This window comes from Tigriopus californicus, chromosome 5, assembly GCF_007210705.1.
Source record: "Tigriopus californicus strain San Diego chromosome 5, Tcal_SD_v2.1, whole genome shotgun sequence".
NCBI lineage: Eukaryota > Metazoa > Arthropoda > Copepoda > Harpacticoida > Harpacticidae > Tigriopus > Tigriopus californicus.
Genome location: NC_081444.1, coordinates 1715239 through 1738002, shown reverse-complemented (window position 1 = coordinate 1738002; position 22764 = coordinate 1715239). Strand labels below are relative to the sequence as shown.

The 22764-nt window shown below is 39.3% G+C and overlaps 1 protein-coding gene across 1 annotated transcript; it reads left to right on the top strand.

Annotated features, from left to right (window-relative positions):
- The first annotated feature begins 5428 nt into the window (after window positions 1–5428).
- On the top strand, window positions 5429–11342 carry LOC131880838 (GTP-binding protein Rit2-like). Its single transcript, XM_059227553.1, has 3 exons — window positions 5429–6314; window positions 9852–10052; window positions 10746–11342. Exons 1-3 carry the CDS (start codon window positions 5988–5990, stop codon window positions 10836–10838), a joined length of 621 nt encoding a protein of 206 aa, XP_059083536.1. The 5' UTR covers window positions 5429–5987; the 3' UTR covers window positions 10839–11342.
- The last annotated feature ends 11422 nt before the right edge of the window (window positions 11343–22764 follow it).

Sequence of the window (22764 nt, the reverse complement as noted above, 5' to 3'; positions counted from 1 at the left end):
AGGGAGAGAGCTTTCTCCAATTGAAGAGGGCGCCTTTATGGCTCTCGAGGAAAGAAAGGAAAGTCCCCTTGTTCCAAACCAGCTGGAACGACAATCTGCGTCTTTTCGGTCTGAACATCGCAGGACAAGGGAACGTTGGACCTTATCTCCAACTTAGACGGAAGTGTAATCTTTAAATGTCAATGAGGGATTTATTTGTTCAGCTAATGTTTTTCATCTCTCTCATCGACAAATCTGTCCGGTTGGTCCAAATTGTGGGGATTATTTTTGCTTTGGAGCAGACTGAAAAAAACCTGTTATTCTGACTGAACCATAGACCTTCTTGCTACAGAAAATTCGATTGTTTTTTATTACTTTACTTGCCATTGATTAATGGCGTTCTTTACTTAAGTGTTGTATGAACTAGAAGTTTCGTACTCTTCGTCTCTGTGGGAAGTAATGGCACGCTTTGAAAATTTCGAAGTAGAGGTCATATTCTAGCTTTACAACTGTACTTCAGATGAGTTTCTTTTGGAAAAGAAAACCAACAACTCTAGCTATCTCGTGTGGTATATCGTATTGGGTTAAGATTTAAGTTTAAAAGGGAAGTGATAAACTATGATTACACTTTGTTTGATGTACCCCCATATCTTCTTCTATCTTTTGTTTTCCCGACACAAGTGAATTTTGAAGCCCAAATGCTTATCCCGCCAATTTTGTTTTCGAGTGCTTTGGGGCATCGCATCACTAGACCGTGTTTTAGCGTTGTATATACCCTTAAGAGTCATTTTTACCGTCACGACATTTTATTGTGCTTTTCATTTTAAGGTGGCGAGCTTTCAGAGGGGTTCTAGGAGATTAAAAAAAGTCTATCTTCGACTTTTTCATCTGTTGGCGAACTTGGGGTCAAAAATGGTTCCGGTTTTTTTGGACATTTCACTTTTTTAACGAAATCTCGCCCGGTTTGCGGTTTTGGCGACCTTAAAAGCTAATTTAGTTTCTCAAAAGAACCTAAAACGTGCTTACTGGTGTGTTAGGTTTGCTTTACCATATCATTAGGTCATATAGGAATAAAAAAGCCTATGAGTGGTCTTTAGATGTCAGAAATCAAGATGGCGGGTGGCCTTGCAAAGGCCAAAAAACAAATATTTTTGTCTCTTTAACATCGTCGTGCCATAAACAAAAGTACAAGCTATCAAGGCTCAGGAACTCAAAAATTCATTGAGAAGTGATATTTATAGGGTTAAATGAGTTTTGTTGTTTTTTCGGGATTCGGTTGTTTTAGACTGCTGGCGAGACTGACGTGCTGTTGTCAGAGAGCATTCATCTAGAAGATTGGGCATTGTGATGTGTAATGATGGTGGATAATCATGATTTGATACTAGGCTGTACACAATCTGTTGCACTAATTTGAGCTCCTCATGCCAACAGAGGCGCAAATGATAACAAACAGAGAATGAGCATTGTTGGCGTTGCCAGAGGAGATACTTTTTTACTTCAGATCATTTCACAGGTTCTTATGATCTCAAAACAATATTCCTTGCAAGTGTCCCATTCTTGCAACCTCAATCTTGACGTCTTAGCCTTTTTAACGCTAGTTTTTTGTATATACCGGGTGCGCCATATTATCATCTTCATATTGATTTTAATGGGCTTAATGACGTAGAACTCATTTGTAATGAGTCGGAAAGCTTAAGAGACGAAATTAGAATTGGAAGGCATACATCGAAGCATTATATTTCACAAATACACAGCCTTGAGTCTCAGGACAAAGTTAGCAAAAATCTTATTTAAGTTCCCAATGTCAATGGTAGCCTAGGCCTAAAAAACTGAGGCCTTCAGCTTGCCCACATTGTTGTGGGTGGTGGCAAAGGTCTTGGTCTCCACATGCTCCCAGACGTTATTATCCAGAGGATTCAGGTTGGGACAGTTTGGGGCCAACCAATTTCGACTTTGTTCAATGTAGGCCTGGACGTGGAGAATACTCTGATGGCGGCATGGAGCTTAACAATTCTGTAGCCAGAGGTGCAATGGATTCCAAAATTGTTGACAATTTTGATGGTGGTCTCACCTCTGTCCAGTTTGGCCAATACCCTCTTTTGCAGTTCTTGGATGCAACTCCTGTGTACTGAACCGGAAAGGTAGCTTTTTAGCTTAAAGGACCTTAAAAGCTCCCACCCTTAGCAAAAGAAGGTACAGAAGTAAAAATAAAAAATGCTTAACCGAGTGTCAAAACGTGACCCTGCCTTTTTAGGACTCAAAGAAAGGGTTGCTTCAAGACTCGTTCTTGATCTTTGATTGCTCGGCAGTACCTTTTTTGCTCGAGTTGAGAACTCTAACTAAGGTCCATCAAGCTAAATAGCTGATTCGCATGAGAAGCATATTGACGAAAATGTCGACCTCGGAGCTCCCGGGTTAAGAGGCCATGCTGTATATTTTTAAATTTAGACCGGCAATATGCTTGAAAATGGTTGGTAATGATCACATGCAAGCTATGTTTAACAAGAAAATTTAGCCAGACCTCCCATTGGCGCAGTTATTGGGGCCAAAAACAAGTATGGGCGAAAATATGGCGCACCCTGTATGGCAAAGGGTTTAGTTAGCCCTCCAAACCTGAATACATGATTAAGGCGTTGTAATTAACGCAGTTCTTTTGGATGAGAGGTGCTCCTGGTTCGATTCTCCATCCTGGCTTTTCTTACGGAAACTTTAGAAGCTAAATCCACACCCACAGCCTGAGAATCAATCTGATGAGAGCTTCTGTATTACCTATCGAAGAAATGGGGATACAATGGCTGGCTTCGACTTCCGGGCGAGGCTCAACACCCAATCATAATAAAAATGTGAGGAAGGTGAGGTTTTGAGAATTTGATTTGTAAGGAGTAGAAAAAGATATTCAAACGCCCAAATGAGGGATGGGTCGTTATAGACACTAAATCAAAGTTCTGAATTGGCGAACAGACAAACAACTTGACATTTCAAATCATTTTTTACAAGGACTTTCAAATTCTCAAGTATTGTGCCTACATTTAGAGCAAATTAAATCACCTACAGGTTTTTTGAAGACCCAAGAAGATTTGAAAAAGACTGTAAGTTCTCGAAACTATGAACTTCAAGTCATGTTTGAAACGTCATTTAAGTTGAGAAGAAAGTGCTTGCAATAGTCAAACTATAGTGTCAAAAAGACAATTCGGCTCTTATCCTTCCCGCATTCATCCGTTCTTTTAATTTTGTCACAATCATATCGAAATAGGAAGCATATCGAAGAAGACACAGATACCCCTAGCTACTTAATTATCCATTTGGCGTGGAGAGCTCCAGCATTTTGATACCACGAGAAGCTAAGGAAGGTATGATGAAAAAGCGTACTACCAATTGGTATATTTTAGCTGATTTCAATAGGGCATGTGAAGCAAAAGATAATTCAAGAAAAATATAGTGCGGCAACCCTGATATTGAGCATCTTAAAAAGACAAACATTACAGCCAATCTGTACCGGGCATAGACTGAATTTGTCATTGAATTCAGTTCCCCGGCTTGTTGAAGCAAACAGTATTCTGCTTTTTTGAACCACAATTTTAGTACAGTGACAGAATTGCACAAAAAAATGACTCATTTTTGAGTTTTTATTAGCACAACACACTCGACAATTGAAAATTCAATAGGATTAAAAGCGAGTGCGAGCACAGGTTGGCTACACCGTCTGTCTTATTTCTCCCTCCTCAAAATGCTGAAAATCAATGTTGCCGCACTACATTTTTCTTAAATTTCCTTTGCTTCACTTGCACTATTGAGATTTATTTTGTTGGACAAGATTTAACATCAGTCAAATTTAGCCAAGATATAGACACACCTTCTCCTGTCTCTAATTGCATTAAAATGTTGGAGCTTTTGACTCCAGATAATAAAGTACTCTTAAGATGATTTAGTGCTTCATGCGTCGTCCTTGCTTTGTTAAGTACTTGACTTTTCATGAGCAAAGGTAGCACTTGTGAGTTTGAAGTTTTATTGTGCGTCGATTAGTCATATTTTTGATAAGGCGTAGTTCCTTTCTAAGTTGTCGCCATTTTTGTTGAAGAATTGTCATTCGAAACTTACAAGTGCGTCCAAAACAAATGTCAAGAAGATACTTTGTCACTCTTATTGGAAACGATGAGGGGTAGTCCAAACGCTGAATTCAGCTCTATCTAGTCGGAAGATGTAGGAAAAGGCGGGTCATGCATAGATAAGTAAACATGCTACTTTTTGTGCGTAAATTAGTAATGATTAGGTCGGTAGCCGCGATGTAGATATGTTTGTTTGAATAGGCAATTTGAAACTGTCTCGGCATGACGGAGACAAGTGTTTGACCATTAAATGACTAATGTGCTTGAAATTTCGGGAAATACAAACCTCGTTGTAAAACCGTAGCTAAAAGTCTTGTTATCAAGATGCGTCATCCCCAGCATTACCTAATCTGCGACTAAAACCATGCGCTGTAGTACCGAGGCAATGTAGGTTCACATTACAAGTGTATTTTATTTCTCGGTACGCAACACTGGGACTGTAAACGAGTCTTTAATCGTTACACGAAGCAGCTCCATTTTTCTACGTTGAGGTTGCCAAGTTCTGAATAGTTTTGGTTTAGAAAAATGCTTTTGTGGTTTCATCATGCGTCAACATATGGATTCAACATAAGTTGCTAAACTTATGTTGAAAATTCCGCCATTCTATTTGTAATTGAGGTGCATGGGTCGGTAATTCCAAAAGCAGTGTCATATCCGACATCACATTGGTTCTCCGTCTGTGGATGTGGATTGGGGTCTCAAAAGGCTCCTCGAGAATAATTATGGAGATTAATCGAACCAGGGATCTTTCTCTGGCTAGGAATTTTCGCTATCCACTACACCTTGTCTTCTCCACGGTTGAGCTTTTTTGACTCACAAGTATCTGATATGTCTGATAATCACTGGTTTGAGTATTAAAGCCAACGAGTCTTTACAACTGTACTCTGTATTCTTTGTCCACAAACAAACGGACCACTTATTCCAACCCATTAAACTAAGAGCCCTTCAAAGGCCCAATCCACCCAATGTTAACCAAACGCTCTGATTTCCAATTGATAAGACTTCTTCGGCAACATCTCGGTCTACTTCCCGGCCTCATTTCAAACGCCACTTTCCCAAACAAGTTCCCTCCTTCCCCCAAAATCCACACAATCCCCGCCTCAGGTTGATGCGACGAGGCCAAGAGAACAAGTACACTCGCCCACGGAATCAGCTCGAGGTCCTCCCGGATGACGTCATGCTTCCCAGCAAGTCAAGAGCATGTTCGTTCATCACAAACATCACCCCCAGCTCTAGCGACTCCCCACTCACTTTGCTCAAAGCCTGAGTTGAGATTTCGCTCTCCTCTGTTTTGATAGTGGACTCCGTGGGCTCCTCAGACTCCAACATGGCCTAATCAGTTGGCGAGTGTACCGATCGGCGAATGCACAAACACATCGCCCACACTCTCACGTACGATCCTTGTATATTTAGGCATTACCACCACCTTCGGTCCGTGCGTCCTTTGCTGAGTGGGTGGGTGAGGGAGAAATGTCCGGACTGGGTTCGAGTACCAGGCCGTTGGCACGTTGTCGCTGGTGCTTCTCTGGGCAGTCCACCTTCCTCTTTCGAAGGCCAAGTACGCATGTATATACACAGAGGAGGAGTGCGGGCTTGGAAATATTTTTTTTTCTTCCTTGGCCGAGAGTGGCCTCTTTCTCTCTTTCTCTCGCTCTTGAAAGACAGACGGAGAGCAAACCCTGTTGGAGGTTCACTGAAGTGAGACACTCTAAGAACATAAGAGATCTATCCTCCTAGCCTCGTAGTGACATTGTGAGATAGGATCTTCGATGAGGAACAATCATGACTTGACTCCCCGATTGAACCCCAAAGCCAGTCCAAGATAAGACAAGTCGTTTTGGTTCAAGTGGGCTCGACAAACAGTCGGAAACCGAATTCGCATAGTCATCTGTGGACATCAGAATGTCTCAAAACGGCCTTCCGGATCAGCGGTATCGTTTGGTGGTCTTGGGCGATGGTGGGGTGGGTAAATCTGCCTTGACCCTGCAATATGTGCAACGAAACTTCCTCGAATACCATGACCCCACCATTGAGGATGCCTACATTCAGAGAACCACCATCGATGGACAGCCTTGTCTGCTCAACATTCTGGACACGGCGGGTCAAGCCGAGTTCACGGCCATGCGTGAACAGTACATGCGAGGCGGCGAAGGCTTCATCATATGCTACTCGATTGCGGATAAGCATTCGTTCCTAGAGGCCGAAGAGTACAGAAAACTGATCTTGAAGGTGAGCTATCGCTTCAATTCAGCATGTTGTGCGAGGGACGAAATGTTATTATTATTAATGGTCGAATTTCGTCATGGACGATTGCGTATGGAGCCAACCGCCATTGCCGAGCAAAGAGCTAAGAAACGTAGATGAAAATGTCGTATACTGCCAAGTATAAAGATTGATTTTGAAATTGAGGAGGAAGATCGGAAGAGAAAAAAAAATGTCCTTCGTGATTATTGTAGAACGATGTTATTTTACATCAATTTTAGTTACCTGTCGTTAACTGCCCACGTATTCTCCATGCCAACACTAAGCGTTAAAAGAAATGTTGTCGCACTTGTGAATACTTTTTGAAATCAGGATTCCAAGAGCATTAAGTTTACACGAACTAGCAAGTCCGTAGTATCCTGATGAACAGGCTTTTTTTCTTTTATTTGAAAATACATTTAAAGAATATTTTGATCGCATTTTTTCTAATGGTAGATTCTTTTGGTGCTTGGATATCTATGAAAATTGAAAATTATTGGTCGATTGTTTGCTGTATTTCATCCATATGAAATCATTTAACATCTGGTCCCACTTTGAAATCTGGAGAGAAATGTAACTCTACGTTACACAACTAAACAATAGCTTTCAAATTTGAGATCAAGATACCCAAACGTGCAAAATGATTTGCGTGTATCAATAACTTAATATGATTAAATAAAGCGCATTTTTCGTAAATATCGTTTATCTTTTTCATCAGGGAACTACATTGCTCTATTCATATGGGCTAAGCCCCCGATGGCATCCTTATTTCTAAAAGTACCCAATGAATATGCCAACAATCATTTCGGCTACCCAAGAAATGTCTTGGAGGATACTAGTGCAAGCTAATTACGAACCAATTTTTTATTCATGTTTCTCATATACCTCGATAAAATCTTTGTGTATTGATCCCGATAAGAGATGTTACAGAAATGTACAATGATGATCACTTTCGATCGCAATTGATCCCCAATTATGTAGCAACGTTTTTCAAGGCAAAACAAGTATCTTAGCATCAAATTCGACATCTTTTCATTTTGTTTCTTTGGTCACGGACTTCTAGAAGAATCAAATGTGTACTACGAAGGATCTCATCTATCTTTTTCATCTCTTTGGATCATTTTTGAAAAAGACAAATGAAGTGACTCCGTATGTTGAGAACGAATTATCGGCTCGGAACCATGTATCACCATAACCCTTGGTCACACCCTCCTCTGTTTAATACATCATTTGATTTTCATACTTCATGATACATTAAATGAAAGACTACAGACCTTCCTATTTGGCACTTGCGACTTGGACATGAGTTGTCTCATTCTCGATGAATTTGAATCCTCCTGTTTGGTCAAATTCATTCAATGACACTCAATGCAAAGTGATTTTTGAAAACATGGTCAATTTCATTATCACATGCGATTCAGTAGCGGCAAACACACATTTTCAAAATCCATTTAATATTTGTCAAGGTGTGCTGAAATAGTGGCAATATCATTGGATTAGCATTGGCAAATGACTGCATTTTTTTATCAAAATTGTTCGTGTTATTAGTAATTATATCATGAACTCCGCACTTCCTTCGGGGACCTCCCTATGTTCTGAAGTTTGAGATAGCAGTCTCTAACTTCGATATGAGAACCTATTGGAAAAAGGATTTAACAAATATCTTCCCAGGAAAGTGTGAACTCGTCATTGATAAAAGAATCTGTTTCTAAGAGCAAACCTGTTTTACAAATCAAGTAGACTGGACGATGAGCCACCAAACATTAGTCGATGATTGTATCACCATAATAACAATACCTGACTAATTTCAAGGAACCGTTTGATTACCCACCGAATGCTGGAACTAAATTTCGATATGAAGGTCTCGCTTTAACAAGTTGTACTTCAAAGACAGAAATCTCAAAAGGCCCGAATAGCAACATACGATACGCAGGTCATTTGGCCTTTTCTCAAAGGCCAATAGGATATGGCAAAGGCTGGAAAACAAGCTATCTCTGTGAGAACATTGTTCCCTCAGATTCCTATTTCGGTGTCAAGTGAACCAAAGAGTTCCATAGAAATCCTGATTAGTTGCTGCTCTAAGCCCTGTTTTCCTGGGGATTTGTAAGAGCAAGCAAATAGGGGCTTTGGGTTTTATGTCGATACTTGAGTGATTTACTTGATTGAGGATCAATCATCTCTTGATTGTGCTCTTAAATTATGTTAACAAAATTACGATCCATGTCTTTGATTCATGTGCACGTGTACATATTGTAAAGGAAAATCAGATCAAAGTAATTCCATTCGGTAGAATTTCTCCCATCATATTCAGTAATATCTTCAATTCGTATTTCCTGTCTGGAACACCTGATTCAAATCCGACTTAACCTTACCAGTAGTAATTTGGACATAAAAGAAATCTCGTTAATTTTGGAAAGAAAATGTGCTGTACAGTAAAAGCAAACAATTTATTCACATTATGCCCATTTGTCACAAAAACACGCACATGTGCTTCAACAAATTCCTTTATGTGAATAACAGGAATCACCTCGTCCAGTTTGATGTCGTCCCTTGCGAAGTTGTTGACACAAGAATTTGAGTCGTAATATATACAAGAGAATGGCATGCAAATTGAACAGACAGTTCCAACAATAGCACCTCATATCTTTAGGGATGCGCAGTAATAGAAATGTGGAAAACAAAATCATGTTTATAATTATCCCACCCATCGTCATATCCGCGCTTGAGCTCTAGGTATCAGCGTTATTATTTTGATTGATGAAAGAATGGAGAAGATTATCTAAACAATATGAATTGGGTCCCATTAGAAATTAACACTGAGTGTCTGGATAACCTTACGTGCAAAACTTCTTCAGTCACTGGGACTGAGGATGATTTTTTTGATAAAATAACTCAAGATCGCAAAATGGCCTTTTTAAAGAGGACCATATATAAATGCACAAGACTCCATAAAGGTATCAGAAAAAGGATTGGGAAGATATAACATAAAGCGGAATAGGGGCACTTTCATAAACACAAAGATATTTCAGCTCAGAAATTGATATTTCCATATTTAGAATAATATGTTCTGAAAGGCTCTTTGAGCGCAGGTCTTTTCAACAATACATTCGTGATAATATCACCATCTCGATATCAGTTCAAAATATCCACTACTCACAAAATGTGTTCTAAGTCAGCCTTAATCCTCTTTTCCGCCAAGACTTAATCTTTCAATCTTTCCCACAAGAAGAGTGGAAAACACCAAATACGAAGACTTGGGAATGTTCAGATACGGTTCTTTGTCCAATATTTAAGAGTTATCTGTTACCCACTAAAAAAAAAAGATTGGACGGAAATCCCATAGCTAAGGCAGCAAAAACTACGACGTCAAAGCCCGAAAAATGTGGGTTTCCAGGGCACGCCATTCGTCTCTGACGCACATGTCTATTCTAATGGTCCCCATTGATAATCCTAAAAGCAACGTCTCATGAGCGGAAAGCTGTTTAATGGACTAAATTGAACAGGAGGCTCTTTTCCAAATTGCAGGTTCGCGCCGACGACAAAGTTCCGGTTATTCTGGTGGGCAACAAGATTGATCTCGAAGACCAAAGACGGGTTAGCACCGAGGATGGTGCCGCTTTGGCCAACAAATTCAATTGCAAATTCATTGAAACCTCGGCAGCAGATCGTCGCCATGTGGACGAGGCATTCCAAATTCTAGTCAGAGAGATCCGGAACCATCAGCAGGTAAGCTTTCGACAATATCGGTCCTCACTTCGTTCAATCAATCGGTTGAATTGATGTGTTTTGGCGATTTCGTAAAAATATTCCTTTTTTGTTTGGCTTTTTCCTCAATTCAACGTAAGCGTGATGCTAATTGGAAGGCTTTAATGTTCAATCCAGTTGAATGGCTTTATTGTTTCATGCATCTAATGTTTTCAAATGCGCCTTTTTGTACGGAGTTTGGCCCAATTCAAAGTTACCACTTCGATGTGCAATGATGTTCTAGTTCGTAAAGTTTGTCGATTTATTGCGGCTATGTTCACCGAAGCGTTCAGGGTTGGTGCATTTCATGGTTAGCTTTCGGCTTGACAAAGTTTGAATTCAATTAGACTAGAAATTCGAGTTGAATGAACGAACGAACGAACACATTCATGCACTTTGAGCGACGAGCGACACGGGCAAGAAAAAGAAAATCAACAACAAGTGAGTCAAATATGAAAAGTGCATTTGCAAAACTTACTTCTGCACGTTGAAAATGTTTGTTCGACATCGAAAAAGCCGCGTGTTTAAAAAAAATTATATTTTTTTCCTTTATTTCATTTTCAATTTATGGTATGAGCCATTTTTGAGAACTGGAACCAATTAAGACTGACGAAAGTTTTGCAACAATGGTTTTGTTTCGGTATTTATTTTTGATTTTTGAACTCTATATTTCAGGGTGACGACCAAACCAAAGAACACGAGATCTCTCGATGGAAGAAGCTCTGGTCCTCAATAGTGAAGAAAACCAAACGAAAGCGCAGACACTAGAGCGCTAACCAGCTCACGATCTCAATTCTCAAGACCTCGCTCGTCTCAGTAACAAACAACCAAATGGATCAGAAGACTTACGAGAGAAGCAACAACCATTTGATGTTTGTTATTCCTACTTGACTACTTTCTGTTTAGCTACGCATTGGCATTGGTACCGATCAAGTTTCGATTCTGTGGTTCTTGTTGAATCTTTTGGCCAATGCTGAAGACTCCATGAGCCTAGTATTATTTCATGACGAACCAGTTGCTTAACATTCATGGCATGCCAAGCCTCACACAAATTAGACCTGGTGATACTTATTGTTCAAAATGTGTGTCATGTTTGCAAAATTTCGCATTAATGCCACGTTAATGAATGTAATTTGTATTTATTTTGCAACTTGCATGTCAAAAGTTCTCCAAGCCAAAAGAGAAATTTATCCCGTTGTTCATTTTTATGATGTTGAATTGTTGTTCAGGAATGCAGCAAACCCCTGAGAAAATAAATTATTTATCATTACATTGCTGGGGTATCAAAATGGGCAGAGATGAACGATCCAATATGAATACATTTAGCTATCAAGCAGCTAATGTTCTTGAACCAATTGATTCTTGGGCTCATGCCACCTTTGACTCACCTTTAACTATTTTGTCAAGAATGGCAGGAAAATGATCGAAATCAAAGATGATCACTATTACCTTTTAAGCAAAGGCAAGGCAGACAACTAAAATTGAAATGAGATGGTGTTATTAATTCTACATACTTAAGGTTGAGGTTTTTGTTCAATATACTTGACTTTTTCTTTTTGCCTGATGAGTGAAATCCTTAGCATTCTAATTTGAAATTTTAGAATTTCTTGATATCAAAACCAGCGTTTATTAAAAAAATGAAGTTACGAGGTTCTTTCGGCAGAAAGAAACGCTCTTGTTGAAGGAGAGGGTTAGAAGAGGTTGCGTGAAGCGTGAAGCAGATAAGCGATTCTCTGCAGGTGTCGATGGTTTGAGCTAGAGGGCTTGTCCTCTATTTTAGCTAAAAGCCCCAATGCATTCCCGGATAGGTTTTTCTCCTCAATCTTTCTCAAGGAAACTTTTAGATGTTGCGTGCTAATTTTTGTCACCCTCAAGCATCATGTGGGTTTGTTTGAGAACTATTTTGCTAGTTTCGAAATGAAAGCGGTGTTGAAGCTCCAAAAAATAAAAGTGTGTTTAATGTTCATGTCCGGGATTGTACCTGTAACCGAACTCTGCTTTTTGTGGTGGATTGCGAAGCAGTTTCAATGACTGCAATGAGTGGAATAAGCAATACAAATCATCCAAAATACTGCATTTCAAGTAGTTTACTGTATTCTGCACCCCGCATGACATATAAAATCTCAATTTCTGTTTTTGCGTAAAGAAAAACGCACAGATTCGTAGAAAAGTCCAAAACATATCCTCCCAAAAGGGTTTAGATTTGTTTTGTTTGTAAAAAAAGTCAGATGGCAGCTCTCTCGCTCGGTCTGTCATCTGATGATGGTGTCCTAATTAAGGGATATTCCCGCTTGGTCGTCACAGCCAACATTAATAGTTACCTCACCCTCGGAAATGATCGCAGGTTCGCCCATTTAAGGTGTTAAAAGCAGTAACTCATGCTGTAATCCATGGAGTACTCCATATATTATCAAAAACCTCAAAGAAACTTGGACTCGGCCAGCCTGGGACCGAACCAGGGTTCGCAAATTGGAGAATTCAACAAGAGCACCTGGGATCAAACTCTTGAACCCTTGTTCAGCTCGGTCACGCAGTAACCAATTGCACTACAACCACATCCCTTACAACCAAGGTAATTTAAAGAGCATATAAGCCAGTTTCAATAGAAACGATCCATAAATCAGGATTGTTCCTTTGACCGAAGTGTTAAAACGAAGATTTTCTTTTATTACATTAACGAAAGGTTCTGTTTTCTCACTCCACGGAACCTTCCGTCTGCTCTCTACTTCTCTTCAGGCAAGAACACGCAGTCGAGGTAACCCCGACATCTCTGGATGCCAGTCTGAACTAGTGATGGGATCAAATGAATTTTCAAAATCAGGATTGCCAGAAAGCTGAAAAAGTCAAAGCACCATCCTGTCCATCGTAAGGAAAAATGTTAGCTTTGATCAAAAAAGTAACCCTGGTTTGAGCGAAGAAAAATGAGGGTTCCGTTTTTTGACTAACTAACGGGTTTCCGATGTTCCGTTAGTGATGCCATATGTCAATGATAATATAAATTGGTAGCTCTAGTTGCAACCCCCCCGTAATTATTTATTTGATCCCATCAAAGTCTGAACTGAGACTTGCTTCTTCCGTTTCTGTTAAGTGTTTCCACCATCTTGATGAAATTACCATCTAAGCCCAATTACTTAAGAAAGGTCTGTTCTTGTGAGCTTCAAATAACTGAATAACTGGTTTGTGCCTAGCCCAGACGCTTTCATCAGTTTAACCTTTGGTAACACTGTTTTGGGTGGGTCGAAGAATATTTCGTTTGGTACAACCAAAAGTTAACTCAAATGTTAGACCAAAAAAGCGCTCGGGCAACTCGCTCAAACCGGTTTAAGGTTTGAAGACAATGTGCCAAGAGACAGACGTTGCATGGCAAAAGGTTGCATATGGGGTTTCTATTCTGAATTTGGAAATACTGTCAACGATTCAGTTTGACGACAGAGATGTCCGTATGAAACATTGTACAATGGTGATACGGAATTTGTTTAATGCAGGAATGGTCAGGATTCCGGTAGTCGACATTGTAGAATCTAGACAGTAGATTGAAACTACTTTTTCTTGGATTGTTGGGAGTTCCGTGGCCTTAAGCAAAGAGCAATGAGGTTTCATGAAGGTTTCAAGTGAGTTTCGAACCTTGGTTAGTCTCTAGTTTCAGCAATGCAGCCTTCCTCTCTTCTTTCGCGGGCTCTTGTATTTTACAATTTGCTTTCCCGATTATTCGCAGTGAATATGTTGGCGTTGAACCAACCAAAGTAGATATTTAGTTGGACTAGAACAATACAGAAAATTGCGAGGAACAAACAAGTCAATATTTTTTGCTTTTCTCTTGCAGAACCAAAATCCGCTCTTTTCTAGTTGATACACATCCATTTCTTTTGTATTTTGAGTAGATCTCTTGCTGAGAGCTTTTTCTTGTACTAGTTTACCTATCAAAGTCACACGGACCAAACAAAACGGGAAGAAGCACGGTAGATTGCTAAATAGACTGCTCCTGCCTTGCCTTGAACGCTATTTCTTTTCCGGACATTGTGGGACCCGGGGCACTAATTATGAATAAGGTTTTGATAGAATTAGCCATAAACAACACGAACGCATTGCAATTCAATAAAAGGAATTAGAACAATCTGCCCTTTATTTGGTAGAGGCTGAATGACAAAGCGCCCTCTGAAGTGCAGAACGTAAAACATATTTCGAGCAGCGTAAGGGGGTTATTCAAAGGTTTTTGTTCGTTACGAAGTCAGATGGTAGCTCCCCGCCATCTGATTTTGGGTGTTCCAATTGAGGGGTATTCCAGCTTCGTCGTTACAGCCAACATTAATTATTACTTCATCCTTTGGAAGGACCGCACGTTCCCCCTTGTAAGCCGTTAATAGCATCAACTTAAACTAATTAAAAAACTGCGGAAAAGCTTGGACTCGACTAGCCTGGGATCGAAATAGGATTCGATTATAGAAAAGCAAATACCCTAGCAGTAGGGTACCGAAGCAAGCCTTTCTTATTAGATGACTTTGGTTGAATCTGTTTTCTGAAAAACCATGCACATTATTTATCCTGCCCGTCAATGTCGGCATTTATCGTCCTTTGTACATGTGTACATGGAGAACATCCACCAATACTGAGTCCCGATTTTATTGGTCTATTTTGCACATTTAATGGAACGATGGTTGTTGAAACAAAAGCAGACAAAATCATTTTTTGGGTGACGCTTTCATTTTAGTTTTCAGTCCTGTTTGTCTTTAAGCAACTTGATTTATTTTTCTCCTCTCGGTTAGGGGCTTCGACCTATTTTGATCCTTGCTGACAATTTCAGGGGATATCATTTTCGTGATTCTAAGAACAAATCCTTCATGCAAAGACTGGTTTATTTTGGCGTTTCATCCACAAAGGATAGAATTACACAATGTTCCTTCGGGCCCTTAAAGTGCCAAAAAGGCGTAGTGGTTTACACAACTATTCAAACAAACCAAGAACTTTCAAGACACTTGGTAATTGGGCCATCAAATAACGGTCTGAATTTGTCTTCTCTTTCAACAAAGCAAAACAAAAACTTGACAAGTTTCTATCCTAATGACTTTACTTGAAAATCGATTTAGTTGTTATAATTAATTTGATTGCTAATGTATTTCATTGCATGGTATATTGTATAGGCCACTCAAAAAAACACAGTGTGTACGATAAAGTATAGGCTGAAGAGATGGAAACAAATCTCAATTGTATACAAAAAAACTCGTTTCTACTATTTGACAGCAATTACTTGGAAATGTGATTCCGAGTGGGTAAGAATAATTGCATTTACAATTACATCATGGGCCAGTCAAAAACCTATGGAGGTTGTGCATGCAAAAAACAATAACTTCTTTTTGGGCAGCTTTGGAGCTTCAGCAACTAACTCAAAATTCAAATTTTGGAGTTTCCGAGATCGATATTTGTCGCTTTCAGCCAGACTTGTGTTGCAATTATAATTGCAATTACAATTAAGCAATTGCTATTACATTTTCATGACATTGTTATTAACTGCATTGAGAAACAGAGAAAGTGCTGTTAGTTACATTTCAAAATGAAGTATCTGTAATTGAAATTAATTACATTGAGTAAATGTAATTACTTACATTTCAAATAAAGTAATTATAATTGTAATGAGGACTTTCAAGTTGGCGTCATCAATTTCCGAAGGCATCGCCATCTACCTCAGGGGGGCTAGCCTGGAGAAAAAAGGGAGAGTAGACTTCCTGCTTTCTTTTTTGACTTCCTTCCTCTTTGAACGCCCTGCCTCACTTGCCTCTTTGGATTTAACCTGCCACTTTCTCTAACTCAGAGCAGCTTGACTTTTAGACGGCGGGACAACATTATCGTTATATCTCTTCACCTTGAAGACGCTAATTGATTACATTGAGAACAAACAAGAGTGGTTGCAGTTAGTTAGATTTCAAAATAAAGTCATGATGATTGTAAATGATTACATCTGAAACGAATGCATTTGTAATTTTGATTAATTGAATTCTAGAATGCATGGACACAGATCTGACCATCGCCTTTTGCACGTGATAATGGGCAAATTTTAATTAATCAATTCTCTCTGTATTTTCAATTTGCTAATAAATGAACTTTTAAGCGTGTGTACTGCTTCAGCGGTGTTGACTAATTCCTTGCGGTTATTTTTTGCGTTTGTGGTGCCAGGTTGAAGCCTGATCCTGAAAACCGGTCGGTGCAACCATCTCGAATTTCTGTTTGACATACGAGCAACATTGTTTGTCTGAGTCTAGACTTATCACAATATTTTCAATCTTCCAATATCAAACTGGTTATTGGTCTGTGGGTGTCTAAAGTTTTCTTCAGTAATCTGGGGAGGACATTCGAACCTGGGGCCTCTCTCACTCTAGAAAACTGCCTTAATCATTGCGCTAAGTTTCTTTCCGTTTTTTACTTTTTAAAAACCTCGATTGTCAATTGTGATGTTTAGCTCTTGGCCAATACAACAGAAAACAAAGGGATCGCTAACAATAATTACGAAATGTAGAAAATATGATCATCAAACATTTAGCTGGCAAACAAAGTGTTTTTAAAGCTTACAGACCTGAAATTGAGATCCTTCAGCATGATCCTAAAAATCACCCTCTTGTTTTGATTCGAACCCTTCTTCTAAAAGGGAGGTTTTCCACTTAAGATATTCCATACACAGGGATCACGAAATATGGTCAGGACTGAATAAATATCCACAACTTCCAAGTTTTACTGCTCGGAAAACACTGTTCATCACAGGCCACTTCGTCAACCCTGTAAAACAATGACGGAAAGTTTTCAGCCTAGTGTTCCTTCTCTGGATAGGCAAACTTTTCTAGTGGGAGATGTTCCTTGTGGCAATGGGATAAAAAAAAGAAGCTACTGCAATAGTGTACATAGAACGCACCATCTCTCACCCTTGTATCTTTTCCCCGAAGAAGGAAGAACTGAAGGAATTGAAACAAAACACTTTGGAGATTGTAAGATTTTTAATCTCAATGTGACAAATGATCGGGCAGTTTTTAGTCGGGTAGTTTGGCATTTACAGTTTTGTTGGGAACGTATCAAAGCGTGTTGTTTCCATTTAAAAAAGGAACCGGAAATTGGTCGTTTTCAGCCTCTTTCAAAGGTGGGTGTGAAAAGGTTCACAGAATTATCGCTTTTACTTTGCTCTTTTTTAACTGACTACCCATGACTGGATTTTTGACCCACTATGAAATTAATCTCACAGAAAAAATCCTCTTATAATGTGACCTTTCAAGATTTACTCGAGTTTCCGGCCTTTTAATATCTTGCAAATAATACATACATGAGGCTGATTGATCAAGGAGTCTACCAGTTTTTTCCGAGTAAATAAACCAATTTCCAGTTGAAATTGCGCACTAATTGTCAAGCCACGGACTTCTAGAGATGTGGACTGCGAACGGAAGCAAAAATTTCGCATCTCCTAAACCGTTCACTTTATTCCAAATAATCACTTCATACGACCACAAGATCTTTTTGAACAAATGATGGACTTGGCCAAGATTCAGCCCAAAGCTATGCTTAGGAAACTGGGGAGAAATGTTCAAATTCATATAGTAAGCAATACATAAAATTCGAATTTTCGGCCTGCTCTTTGTCAGTTACATATGCTATTGACAACATAGCTTTGAAAGTAGCCACTTAACAAGTAAACAGAATAAAAATGACCTACCTTGAATTGAAGAGACCTACATACGTTTCTTATATCATTGCTTTAATTCGAAAAGTGGCTCAGAGTTGTTGGGACGAAGAGCAGGCCGATTTGGCGGGAAGCTCGTTCACAGTCCATATTTCTAGAGGTTCGTGGTCAAGCTCGTCCGCAACTTTTATTGCATCCAATTGATTAAGGTGCAAGATAAAAACCATCTCGTATTTGGCTATGCTGAAGGATACCTAGAAAACAAATCGTCAATGTCAAACCTTCAGGTTTGCTTGGCTTTTATCCGAAACGAGGACAAAAACAATTTGCTAAAGTTGGTTGGATGCTTGTTACCTCAGCACGCGTCCATCAAAATTGGAAAATTGTGCCAAAACCAGATCATGGCGCAAGATGTGTCATACTCAAATCCAAACCAAACCTGAAATGCGGAAGCACTTTTTTTGTGTGGTTCAAAATTGAAATTGCATTTTTCATTCCGAGTTAGACATGTGGTTGATGGACGTGAAACAATTGTCTAAAAAGCCTTTTCTAGATGATCGATGATGGGAGACAGAACGACGAGACTCAAATTGAAAACGACCCTTTTGTTCAAGTGATTTCTTATTGGACGCTTGGGAACTTGTCCTTTAAAGGGTGGCAATTGCGCATACTTCTTCTCTATACATTAGAATACACTTCACAAAATACATATAAATGAAAAAGTCACATCATATGAAAAAGTCTATACAAGCGATTCAAACATACTTACATGAACGCAAAGGAACGGTTCCACCGCAATTGGACACATGGTTCACCAGAACAGACTTTCCATGATGACTTCAAGATTGATGAACCACAAATTAAAAGCATGGTACGGGCAACGTTCGTGCTTGAACTAAGCATGGCATTTCCTCGTTGGTGACGCATAAATGCGGTGCTTCAAAGAGTAGCTATTACTTCAACAAAACAGCATTTTCTTACTGTAAAATTTGGAAAAATGTGGCTTGGAGGCAATTGTTTTCGTCAAGATATTTTGGCGGGGATGTCTTTTCTTGCTTAAGAAAAGCTTAAAGAAAAGTGTAAAGGCTAGACTGAACCAAACAACTTTTGCAATCCAAATTCCTATAAACCTTGCAAGCAATAAGTAGGACCAATCTCTTAATTGTTCAATTTGCTCCCCTCAAACATTTGTTAGGAGTATGTAGGCGTTGTTTGATCCAAGAGCATCTGTCAGGTCAGACTTGAATATTTTATCATCAAAATTCTTGATCAACCATACATTCAAGATCCACCAGAAAATTATCCAACATATCCACCATCATTAATAAGCTTTTTCGTCTCGAACTGCCCGGAATTTCATTCCCAATAGCGGTAATCAAGTCCGCAAAAGATAATCAAAGATTCTGTAATTTTTGATTTTGATAATGAGTTTCCCAAAAACATATTTTAGGTTGCAACTGAATTTGACTCATTGAAATCAATTTTTGTTCATTGGCAATTGGAAACTTGCTTTCCAGCTACTAATGAATGATAAATGAAATAAAGATTCCAACAATACCTTCTAGTTCTCATCGCAATAAACAGAGCAAAAAATCATACCCATGAAAATCGACTTCAGAAAGTAAAAAGTACGAAACCAACTCAACTCTCTAGAAAGTCATCTTTCATGAAAGATTACACCAGAGTTTATACATCAACAACTTTCTTTTTTTGTCTTGTGCATGGTACGGTTGTTTTTTTGTACAGACAAATACCCAAGATATATCTCACACTTCCTGCGCTTTATTCATGCCTGAATGCTCGTCTAATGCTAGCGAACTTCCAACAGAGCTCTCAAACAAATCGAACGGGCTTCTCAGGAACCCAACAGACATCACTTCAATCAGATATTCAATCTTGTACAACGAGCAACTTTAAATGGTGAAAATTCTTTGATTAGACCCAAAAGGATATCAATGATATTGAAGATTTGAGAAATATTGATCACAGCGATGAAAAATCATCAAGGTCAGAGAGCGAGTCTAGAAGTTTTCGCCAAAAAATATCATTATTTCCTATTTCACCAAGAGAGACGTTATCGAGGCAACGTTTTCTTCCCAAACGATGGGCTTCAAATATTGTAGTTTAACAAGAACCATGCATTTTTGTGGCGAAATACTCTCCCTACAATTCACGTTTTCTTCATCTCGAGTAAAAGAAAATACAATTAGCCCTTTCAAACTCCTGTAGTGTGATTTGATTTGATTTGAATGTATTTATAAGTACAAGTACTTTTTAAGGTGAGGTCATCTTTGGTACATGGTACACATATCAGGCTTTGACTAGTGCATGAAAATGGAAACAACATATCACAGGGGATAACTGGGCAGCGACTGATTGATGGCGGATTTGAAAGAGCTAATTTTTTTTATCAGTTCGAGATTCAACGGGGAGAGCATTATACAGTCTGACAGTATTAGTAGAAAAATGATTGCCCCGCGCAGGAGGCCGAAGGTCACGTCGGACTGTACTTCTAGTGGCTATGGGGGGACCAACCACAGGCAGAAAAGACTTATCTGTTCCTTTCGTTCCATCATTGAGAAGTTTGAGACCTTAAAACAGGATGCAATATCTTGAAATAATGGCAAACTAGAAACTGAAATTGTAGATGAGGAAAAGAAAACCTACAGAAAGATTTATTTGCAATACATACAGGTTCCAATCCGCCTGTTAAAAACGTTTGTACCTTGAACTTCTGATGATACCACCTATCAATAATTCCATCCCCACGAAATCCTCGTCTTGAATTGCGATTATCTTTGGCGAATTTGAAGTTACGCAATATCCCTAAATATCTTTGGATAAGTGTATTACACAAATGAGATCATCTTCTAAGCTCTCAAAGTAATAGAAACAGGTCAGATGTACATTCGATTTCAGCCTCAGAAAAACCTCAATAATAAATGCAAGTTGCAGAAAAATGTCAAAAATTACTCTTACGTAATCGATATTCATCAACGCTGCATCAATATTCTGCCAATATCTACAGACTCCTTCCGATATAACCTTGAGGATTCTCTCATGATTGGGGAGGGGCTGCAAATATTTGGGTCAACTTGTCAATCTAGGGAACACAAAAAGGTCTTTTGAGAATTCCTGGAGGTTCTCACGGTTGTGCATTGACCTATAAAATCAAGTACGATGTCCCAAGGGTGCATTTTTCTTTCGGTTGGAAGCATCAACTTTTTCTGTAAGCATTGTTCAATTTGAAACGACCAAGATAATCTTCACCATTGAACGGACACAGAGTTGGGCTTCAACAGGCCTACGTCACAAAATTTGACGTTTTGAACCAGCCGATTGACAGCCAATCATGCGGAAGAAAGGTCACGAGGGAAACTTAAATTCGAGAGGTAACTTGACATTTCAAGCCAAAAAAAATGAATGGTAGCGATGGATTCAAGTGTCAAATGATAAAAAACTAAATGTTACCACGGATAAATAACCAATGAGCTTTTAAATAGTTTCTGCTTCACAAATTTATTGAAGGGGAAAAATTCTGAATGGTATTGCCAATCGCAATCAAATGTCCATTTTTCCTTCTTTACCTTACGGTCAGTGTGAGCAGCACCATGTTTTCTCCAAGGCTATAAATTCAAACCAGTTATCTTTCTAAGTCTATGATCCTTCCCTTTTCAAATTTTGCCAATGGAAAACCGATTCCTTGGTTATAAAGAATCCTTAATTTTCCATCAAGATCAACCGTCAACTACATGGACCCGCCTTGGGTTGTTCCAGCTAAACCAATTGGTCCAATCTTGGAATGAGGAAAAGGCTCCGTTACTCAATCCAATTACTATTTTCTCTACGCGGCCCTTGAGCACTAACAAACTGTCAGACACTCCCAATCGAGGCTTGAGGCTTGAGGTTCGAGGGTGTGTGTTGGTCGGGTTGGTGGGCTATTTTCATTGGGTTTACCAAGAGACAGTCGATCAAATCAAACTTCTTCAAGACACAATTACACTCGAAATTGCGTTCCATCGACATCCTGACATGTAAAGACTCGACCCTTAGATCCTTAGAGCCTCAGTGCCATCCAATAATTTGGATCCAGTATAGTATGTTTATTGAAATTTGTAGTGGAGTTATGTTTGATAAAAAAGAGAGTGATCCATCACGAAGTTTGGCGAACCAATCGATCAAGTTTAACTTGACGTCTAAAATATGATACGCCAAAGCTTTTAACTTGGTTACTCCTCTGTCAAAGCCAAGCCTTTTTGTCTTGAATATTCGTCTGCATTTGTATAACAATATTTTGAAGGCATCCCAGACATTGACGTGGGCTTTATTATGGCCCTGTTATTCATCCATCATTCATTTGATCTGGTCATTATTCAAGGTCCAGATATGAGGAAAATGAGGGTTTTAGGGCTCACCCTAGCCCGGATCAATATTAGCCACCCACCAATTCTCAACTTTTCTGTCCAAGGCATTCTGTCCTCTTTCTCTTTGGCTCTCGAAATGTAATACTGGAACAAAGGCCATGTCTCACAACTATCAATCATCGTTCTGTAACTTGGATCTAACGACGTCATCGATAATAGTGTCTCAAACTCTAAGCACCATCTCTTCAATGGCCAAAGGATGTCTTGTTGAGTAAGTAGATATGTATGTTTTCGGGCGAAAAGCTTCGTCCACAACCATTTCGAGCACATCGAGCCACTTCTGCGCAGAAAGAACCCATTTAGGTATCCAAGACCTTTACAAACGTAGCAACATTTTCACCGCAGGAGTTAACGGACTAATAACTCCCACTCGTGAACTGAAACTGGAACGCTCAAACCAGCTCGGCCTTTTCTTAATATCGATTTTGGCCTTCAAACGGGTCGGAGGTATGACCTTCAACATCAAACTACAAAGCCTGGCCCAAAGGTCCCTCTTGAATAGGGATGCGAATACTGATTTGCACTCTCATAAAAATGCAACGGCCTTTCGAAGGCCCATCTGCAAATGTTGTGCAAGGCTACTCATTCGAGGAGGCAATTCGCCTTGGCGAGATGA